At 35.0% G+C, this 8,931-nt stretch overlaps 1 protein-coding gene and 1 pseudogene across 1 annotated transcript in view; both read right to left on the bottom strand.

Annotated features, from left to right (window-relative positions):
* Nucleotides 1–355: 355 nt before the first annotated feature.
* LOC136347050 (histone-lysine N-methyltransferase SETMAR-like) lies at nucleotides 356–1,434 on the bottom strand (annotated as a pseudogene).
* Nucleotides 1,435–2,266: 832 nt separating this feature from the next.
* The window catches only part of mspo (M-spondin), a 304,340-nt gene continuing 297,675 nt past the window's right edge, over nucleotides 2,267–8,931 (bottom strand). The window contains exons 6-7 of the mRNA XM_066296684.1: nucleotides 8,381–8,547; nucleotides 2,267–8,316 (exon numbers count right to left, since the gene is read on the bottom strand). Coding sequence (XP_066152781.1) covers nucleotides 8,120–8,316; nucleotides 8,381–8,547 — 364 coding nt within the window. The 3' untranslated portion in view covers nucleotides 2,267–8,119. The remainder of the gene's footprint in view (nucleotides 8,317–8,380; nucleotides 8,548–8,931) is intronic.

Below are 8,931 nucleotides of genomic sequence, written 5' to 3'. Positions count from 1 at the left end.
ATGGAATTTTTTCTTGAAGGACTCATTCAAATTTTACATGTAAACACGTGAATTACGTCTCCTAAAATCACGTAGAACTACATCAGCCCCCGATTAAGACGTACCTCTTGCGAGTCGATGACGTCAACCGATTGTTGGCAATGCGAGGGGAAACGGTAGCCTGTCTCTCTCGCATTTCTCTATCGCTTAATTGCCTTTTGCCTGCATTCACTAAAACTCAATGTGCATAGTAGTGGAAAACGTACTGTATAGCGGCTAAATTAAATATTTTACTTTGATTTTCAAAATTAGGAAAGACATGAAAACCGTTTCAACGTAATTTGCAAAAATCCGAGGCGGTCTAATATTAGGTCGTGTAGTATGAAATGAGTAGAATTGAATTGAAACTTTAGTCATTTTTTTTCCATATGAAATGTTTTTATTGTCAATCGAAATATGCACCGCCATTATCAATACACTTCTGCCATTTAACGGAAATTCCCCTGCTGTGAAAGCCTTCAGGCCAGGAGTCGATAAACTCGTGGAAGGCAGCTTTGACAGCCTGGTCGGAGTTGAATGTTTTCCCTACCAAGAAGTTATCCAAATTTTGAAAGAAGTGGTAATCAGTGGGTGCTAAGTCGGGTGAATACGGTGGATGACGAAGAGTTTCCAATTCCAACTCCTGTAGCTTAGCCAAGGTGACTTGTGTGGTGTGTGGCCGAGCGTTGTCGTGCAACAATAGCGGTGCGCTTCGATTGACTAATCTTGGCTGCTTAACCGTCAGTTGCCTCATCATTTCGGTCAGTTGTCGGCAGTAGACATCAGCCGTAATCGATTCACCAGGTTTCATGAAGCTGTGATGGATGACACCTGCGTTGGACCACCAAACGGACACCATAAGCTTGTTTTGATGAAATTTTTTTTTCGCACAATGTTTTGGTGGTTCATCTTGATCCAACCACTGCGATGAACGTCTGGTATTGTCATGTAGGATCCATTACTCATCACAAGTAACAATTCGATTCAAAAATGGATCGTTATTATACCGGCACAACAAAGAGACACAAGCTTCGAGACGTCGTCCTTTCTGTATGTCGCTCAACTCATGTGGTACCCACTTGTCCAGCTTCTTCACCTCACCAATTTCAGCCAAATGAGTCAATATTGTTTTTTTGGTTACACTGAATATTAACGAAAATTCGAACGCACTTTGACGTGGATTCGCTTCCACCACGGCTTTCAGATGATCGTTGTCCACTTGAGTTTCAGGTCGTCCACGTGGTTCATTTGTTAGGTCAAAATTGCCAGAACGAAATTTCATGAACCAACGAGATACTGTTTGCTGGGAAGTTACTTCAGCACCAAACACTCATTAATATTGCGAGCCGTCTGAGTTGTTGTAGTTCCACGGTGGAACTCATATTTCATTAACACACGAATTTTGCTATTTTGCATGGCTGCACAGAAATTTTTATTAAAAAAAAAGTTTTCAATAATTTTTAACACTTTAAACTCTGATCGAAAGAGGAAGAATGTGCCTTTCCCACATAAAAAAGTCAAGTCCAAATATAGATTTAGAGTGAAGTTATTTGCCGTTGAATGTGGCATTTGGAGAATCTACTCATTTCATATTACACGACCTAATAGTTCAGCAGGCGGTAACGGTTCGCCAATTTTAACAAAAATATTTTCAACCAATATTACTGAAAAATGATGGACCCCTCAGCGATTTTTCTTCAGTTTCATGTTATTTTCTGCTGTTTGGAAAGTGGTTCTAAAAAATTATTTTTTAAAATTTTCAGAAGGACGGCAAGTCATGAGTGAATCATGTAACATTTATTATTCTTTGAGCAACGTTATAAATTCGCTTATAAAATTGTAGTAATAATATATAAAAATAATAAAGCAGCATAATATTTCAGGATATGCTCGTAACTCTTTCTCTTTAGTATAAAATCAGTTAACAAAAAGACAAAATTTTACTTCATAAAATAATTTTAAAACCGTGGGAATTTTTCCACTGTTTCACTCGTAATTTACTCCATTTACCAAATTTATTAGTAATACACAGACAAATGATGTGCATTTGAACCCTTGCGTTTGTTAGCAAAAACTCACATTTTAGTGATATTGTAATATTTTTGCAGAAACAATGTAGCGATAAAGTTTGGTACATCAGGTGGGACCTACCCTGAACATGACGTTGTTGCACATCGTCCAGTGTGGCCTTTAAGTCGTTATATTCAGGTGGCGATATTTATAAGAAATAAAACATGAAAAAGCACAATTTTAACTAAATATATCGTTTATTTTATCCGCAGAGAATACAGAAAATTAAGTTCGACTGGAAAATTAACAGAACATCAAGAAACTATAACAGTTCCAAGTGGTAAACGTTTCAATAATTTATGCTCAAAAATACTTTTCGCAAAGTTCCTCAAATGGTCAAATGTAAGCGTTAACTCAGCGAAAAAGGACTTGTAAGGAGTTGTAGAAGGTGCTCGTAATTTGAAATCATTAAAATCTGATATGTAGGAAATAGAGTCGTTCACCACTTTTATTTTTGAATACGATAACAAACGTATTAGTAAAAGTTTAATTATTATTCACAATCTTACATTAAAGTATAGTATTTTACACCCCTACATGGTACCAATAGAAACTGCCCCTTTTAAATTTAAAAATGATATTTAAAAATTATGGCATTGGAGGAGTCGGATTGTTTAAATGTGGCTTCGTCACACAATGTTACCTGCCTTGTTGTTCGCATTAAGTACGATAACAAGTTAGAGCATGAGAATGTGAGTTTGTCTTACAATAGCTCGTATTTTACTAATTTAAACGGGACAGTTCACATATTTAATAATAGGTACTTAGACGTTACAAAAACTTGTATTAGTAGCAGTAGTGGGCAGCCCACTATTCTATACTTACACTCTTACACATAAGGTAAAAAGTTATTCACATTTCAAGTTTATTTCTTATTTCAATATTTGTCCAACGACTCGATTATCGTTATAGTAGTTGAAATGCAGGGTTTCTCAACGGCAAGTCTGCAAAATCCGGTTCGAAAATTTGCAATTTTGATTTTGAGACACACAGTTTGGAAAGTCGAGTTTTATGAAGAAGGCTAACATTTATATTTGGCTAATTAACTAACTAAATTTAATATACAAATAAAAATAAATAAAACTTTTCTCATTGAGGAAAGTCAGCAAGGCTATTGGGAGAATATACATAGTGTCGAATGTTTTGCATGAATCATTTGCCGTGACGCACTATAAGGTAGTGAAATTGCCGTTTGCGCATGTACGTTAGGAATAGTACGTCTTTGGTTGCGTCGGTGAACTTCGGAGAGCTCCGTTCGATTTACTCCCGCTGGCAGCTGGAAGAACAAGGAGCAGGAACCTTTTCTCTTTATGATTGGAGGTCGGTGAAGAAATTTATTGTAGAATTGTGTCAACAAAGTAGTTTTCCCACAGAAATGGTTTCATCTAGATTAGAGAGCGTTATACGTCAAGCATGTCTCATGAGGGTGGATGAGCCATCGCAAACTAATTTCGTTAATATGGGCTGTACAAGATGATTGGTTACATTTCGGCATATTACTATGCCATCAATTATTAACTTCACCATCAAATAACGTTAAATACAAGAGTTAACCTGATTTCATTGTTCGCTTTGTGCGCGGGAACATTGTCGCTTGTTAAATATTAATAATGAATTTATTCGTACGACAACTGGCATGTATCTGTAGAATTTCTATATCTATTATGGGGCTTTTGAACTGATGTGATGCTTGTTTAGTAATTGACTCTTTCATTCTTTTATATATATAACTTCATTTTGGATACATGTAGTGAGGGTGAAGCTGCGAAAACCATGAGTCTGGCTTTGTGGCCGCCAAAGTTTAGAAACAACACGGTCTATATAAGAGCATGTGCGCTCCACTTAACTAGTTTATTCGAAGACTTAGAGAAACATGTCGTATATCAAAGGTATACAGAATTTTTCTAAGAATTGGCAAAGCTGAAGCGACAAAGGATAGTTTTTTATAGATAGGATTAAAACTCCAAGGGTAAAGCTTGTCCATTACCCACTTACCTTCGTCATAACCCTGACCATATTACCGAATTTGATCAAGAAGTAAAATACGACGAAATAGTCAGTTTAAAATTTTTGGTCGTAAATTAACTATTGGAAAGCAGCCTGCATGAATGTATTGGGTAAGTAATAAAAATGGAAATTCACCTAATTTAGACAACCAAACACCATTACATGTAATTGCTTAGGAGCGCTCATATGTATCCATGAAAATAATATTCTTTGATCTGCTTACGCCGACAAAAGTATTTATCGACTGCTTTTTTTTATGCATTTAGTCATTTTTGAACATTAAAACAATTCTTCTTGTTATTAGGTCTAAAATGTTGTATGCTATTATTTACTGCATACTTCATATACTGTCATACAGCAGAGTTCTAATGAAAGCTGTTTATCGAATCGTATTTTTCGTGTGCTCTATGATTGTAATGGTATTAAACCTTTTTTTCAAAAATATTTTATTAATTTTTAGGCCACATAAAGAAAAATTTTAGATGCGAAGTTCGTCTCTTTTAATTGAGCAGGCTCCCGTATGAACATATTAATAAATGACTTTTCTTCTGACACCTTACAGATGTCAATTCAAATGTCAAATTGGTGTTAAGAAACACACAAATAAGTGAACGTGTCTCAGAATGATCACACTTTGAATTTCGTTGTTCAATGTTGAATTGTAGAAGCTCCATTGATGTAGACACAGACACTTCAGATAAAAAGAACAAATGGAATTGGACATCGTAAAATACTGGTGGATTCCATTGCAAAATATAGCTACGTCAGAAAATTTGAAATGCAGCGGTCCGATATTCTATTTCACACTGTATCATCATATACAGATATCACTAGTTTTAATTGAAATATAGGAAATGTGGAAGTGGGAGAAGGACCGTACAAGTTTTAATATGCCTTCAACAACAACCGACGAAGTGTGGTCAAATGCCAGACGTTGAAATGCAGGGAGTCAGTCGAAATAAAGTTGCCAGATCTCTCACCGTTTCAAAATTTTCACTAATATAAGTTTTAGTGCTGGATTAAAGTAGTTTAGAATTTTTACCTATTACTAAATTATTGTACATTTCCCTACTATAGCATACTTAGGTGCATTACTGATGAATGTGACAATTAGAATTCACTAATATTTATTTATGATCTTTTGCCGGGTCCAAAATTGAGCCACCAACACTGGCTATAGACCCGAGATCAATTTATAAACGGAACGCAATGATTGGTTTATCGTTTTAAATGGTAACGGAAAATAAATAAGTTGATTAGTGCAGGTAAAGCATGTAAGAAATTTCGATTTTAACACGCAGAATTAATATGTTTTTTTTTTTTCATTTATTTCATTGATGCTTTTTGTTATGATATTTTTTTAAAGTTTCCACCTCCATGCAGCCAGCGAAATCGGTGCTACTCTAAACGACGAAGTGAGGACACTTCGTTGGTCTTTGTCGGAGGCATTTTAAAACTTATGCGATCCTTCTCCCACCTGCATAATTCTTATGTTCCGACTTAAACTGGTGATACGTGTATACAGTGTGTCCGGGTTAAAAGTTTACCACTCTTGTAAAATATTTATTTCTTGATCGAGTTTGACCTGTTATTTTTGTTAATTAGATATTCAAAGTGCGCATTCGCTTAGTTGCCCCGATAACTTTTCACCCGTTATTTTAACCAACTGCGTGCATTTTCATGGTATTAAATTACAAAAAGTACCATTTGAGCTTTTTTTTTAATATAAAGATCAAGACAGATTCTCAATTGGAATGACCTAAAATCCACCTGTACCGATTTTCATTTTTCCGCTACGCAGGATGTTCGAGAAAATAAATAAAACATGTTTTTTACGTAAACAAATTTTAAAATGATCAAAAAATCTATTTTAAGAGTGAAACTGATTTAAGAATTTTTTTTAATCCCAGAATATAAGTTTTCCGTGGTGTAAATCAAAAGAATATTGGGTCATATTTTTTTGGAAAAGTTTGATTGCCGCTTATTTTCTGAAATTTCTACCAAATGAGTTTAGCGACGCACTTGATGAGTTTCGTCTTCATTACTGCTACAATTTACATTTACAACTTGATGGAGTACTCATTTATAATGCGGTTGACGTGAGGAATTGGTTAAATGATAATTTTTCCAGTCGCTGGATAGGACGGAGTAGTCCTCTTATTCGTTGGCCGCCACGATCTCTGGATATTACGCCAATTGACTTTTCTCTTTAAGAAATAATAAAAAATAAAATTTATGCCACAAGACCCCGGATCTGTGAACAGCTTTATGCGCACGTTAGAGAAGCTTGTCGGAACATAACTCGACTACTAAATAAGGTATTGAGTAATAATCGTCAACGTATTGAAAAATGTATCAGTGAAATCCGAGACGTTAATTGAAAATATTAATATTTAACTAAAAGAACTGTTTTGCCTCAATTAATAATTTATTATTCTAAGTTAAATTGAAATTAATATTAATTTATCGTAACAAGGTCAGTTTTTAGTATTTAAACAGTTCAAAGCTCTTTGATACTAGCAATAGATTTTTTTTTCAAAAATCATCAATTAGTTTTATTGTTGAAATAAATGTTTTACCAATTTCAAAATTTCTTTACAATTTAAACATGTTTTATTGCTTTTCGTGAACACCGTGTATAGGAGAAAAATGAAAATTGGTACAGGTTGGTTTTAGGTCATTCTAATTACGAATCTGTCTTTATCTTGATCCTAAAAATGGCCTAATAGTATTTTTTTAAACTTGATCCCATAAAAATGCATGCACTTGGTCATGACTATGGATGAAGAATCATCGGATTATCTAGACGAATGCGCACTTTGAAGATCTGATTAACAAAAAAAAAAACATAAAAATTGGCCAAGCAATAAAGATTTTAGAAGAGCGGTAAACCCTTAATGCAGACATACTGTAGATACTTCGCGACAAAATTAGAATGTTACCACTGAAAAATATGTTTTATTTAAAATCTAATGGGTGCATTCACCTTGGGACATCTCTTAGTACCAAATGCTGACAACATCGTTGAGTCTAGTGGTACGAATGTGCGGTACCTAACAATGTTGCCAAATTTTCTTTCTGAAGTACAAAGTTTTAAATAATTATTTTATTTGTTTAAATCACTGCAGTAATTATGATTTTCAGAAATTCTTAAGTTACCAATGTCTACCACCATTAATATAAAAATTATCACTACATAATCCTGAAGGCTGAAATAACTTCCAAATACTTTTCGAATTTTAACCGTTTTTTGTAAAACCAATATTAACGCAATCAGTGCGCAGTCATTATTACTTCACCTATGGTGGCTCACCTTGTCCATTAAACCTACATACAGCTAGTCGAAATTATGCCTAGCAAGATGAGGCTTATCCAGTCATAGGAACATAAATTAACACCGAAGGTATGACAAGATCTGACCACAGATGTCTCTGACTCAAGTTATTTACACCAGAAAAGGGTGAAGCAAAACATTTGGCATTATGAGTTTATTTTATTCATAACTCAAACAGTTGAGGCCAGCTCCTCTTACAAAAATAAATCTAGTTAAAAATCAAAATTTACTGATTGTCTGGTATGTGATATACCTACTATACCTACCATTAACAGAATGTGAGATGTTTAATCCCGCTTGCAGAAAAAGTGTTAACTATTATGGCTGAGATAAGAGCTGGCCTGTGAAACATTGAATATTTAATATTTATTAAAATGGAGTATGCACGAAAATAGCCGTATTATAGGCGAGACAAATATTTATTCAGATTAGATTAAAGAACCAAGTAGTGTTTTCATTTAGTAGTGTAACGGCTATCAAAAATGGCAGTCAAAATACACGTCTTTCAAAAGCCTCAACATTAGTCACGAAGTTTTTACGCCTTCCTATATCAATTTTACACGGGTGTCCTCGCAAAAGTTGTTTTCAAAACCGTCAGTTTCAACACTTTCGTCAATAACTTCCACTAAACACAACTCGTTTGGCCTGGAAGATTTACAGAGTGTGACGTCACGTTTTCGTGGAGAGTCATTACCAGTTGAAGTATTCCTTCTTGCAAGATCGGGCACTACCGCACCATTTTGTTTCAGTTAGGGCTGGGCACAACCGTCCTCCCCTTCTTGGATGTTTTGTTATCTCTCTTTTACGTTGCATTTCACCGATACCACATGATATGCTGCAGGGACTCCATTCGGACCATTCGGACACTCTGCAATCTCTTGGAGGGCCTAAGACGGACAAAGATTTGTTTTGAGAATCGATAGTCCAATAAGACCACTTAGATTAACGTACGGTATTTCCTGGGCGTCTTCTTGTATTTTTTATATTTTTTGAAAGATTGTTGCTCTTTTTGGCTCATGTAAGAATCAGCAATGCTACTTAGGATGGCTTCTTTGTTCCCACGTGGGACTACTGCGGGGAATCCTGCTGGTGATGTAACGGGAATTTCATTAGGGTGTCTGAAACAGTAATAAAAAGAGGTGTGGAGTTACTTGGTAATGCACTTATTGCTTGTGTGTCTGGTTTCTAATTGTAAGTAGCCGCTCTGAGATCCTGTAACATACATGGCAAACTGCCATTACATCGATAAAGTCATGAAACCATCGCTAAAACTAATTGTTCGACATCGGAAAACGATGAAAAATAAATCTGCTTTTGTGGCGGTGATTAGTCGAGAAGAAGTAATGGAGCTATAAGGGTAATGGTGAATTTATGAAAACGTATTTTATAACGTCTTCTATCGGCAATTTTGATTAGCTAGAGTATTGTTATACTACTGTATTAATATTCAGGAGATAAGAATAATAATAAATTTTTATGCACTGTCCTTCCAATAAAAAAAC

The sequence above is a fragment of the Euwallacea fornicatus genome, chromosome 26 (assembly GCF_040115645.1).
Source record: "Euwallacea fornicatus isolate EFF26 chromosome 26, ASM4011564v1, whole genome shotgun sequence".
Taxonomy (NCBI): Eukaryota; Metazoa; Arthropoda; class Insecta; order Coleoptera; family Curculionidae; genus Euwallacea; species Euwallacea fornicatus.
This window is presented reverse-complemented; position numbering and strand designations above follow the sequence as displayed.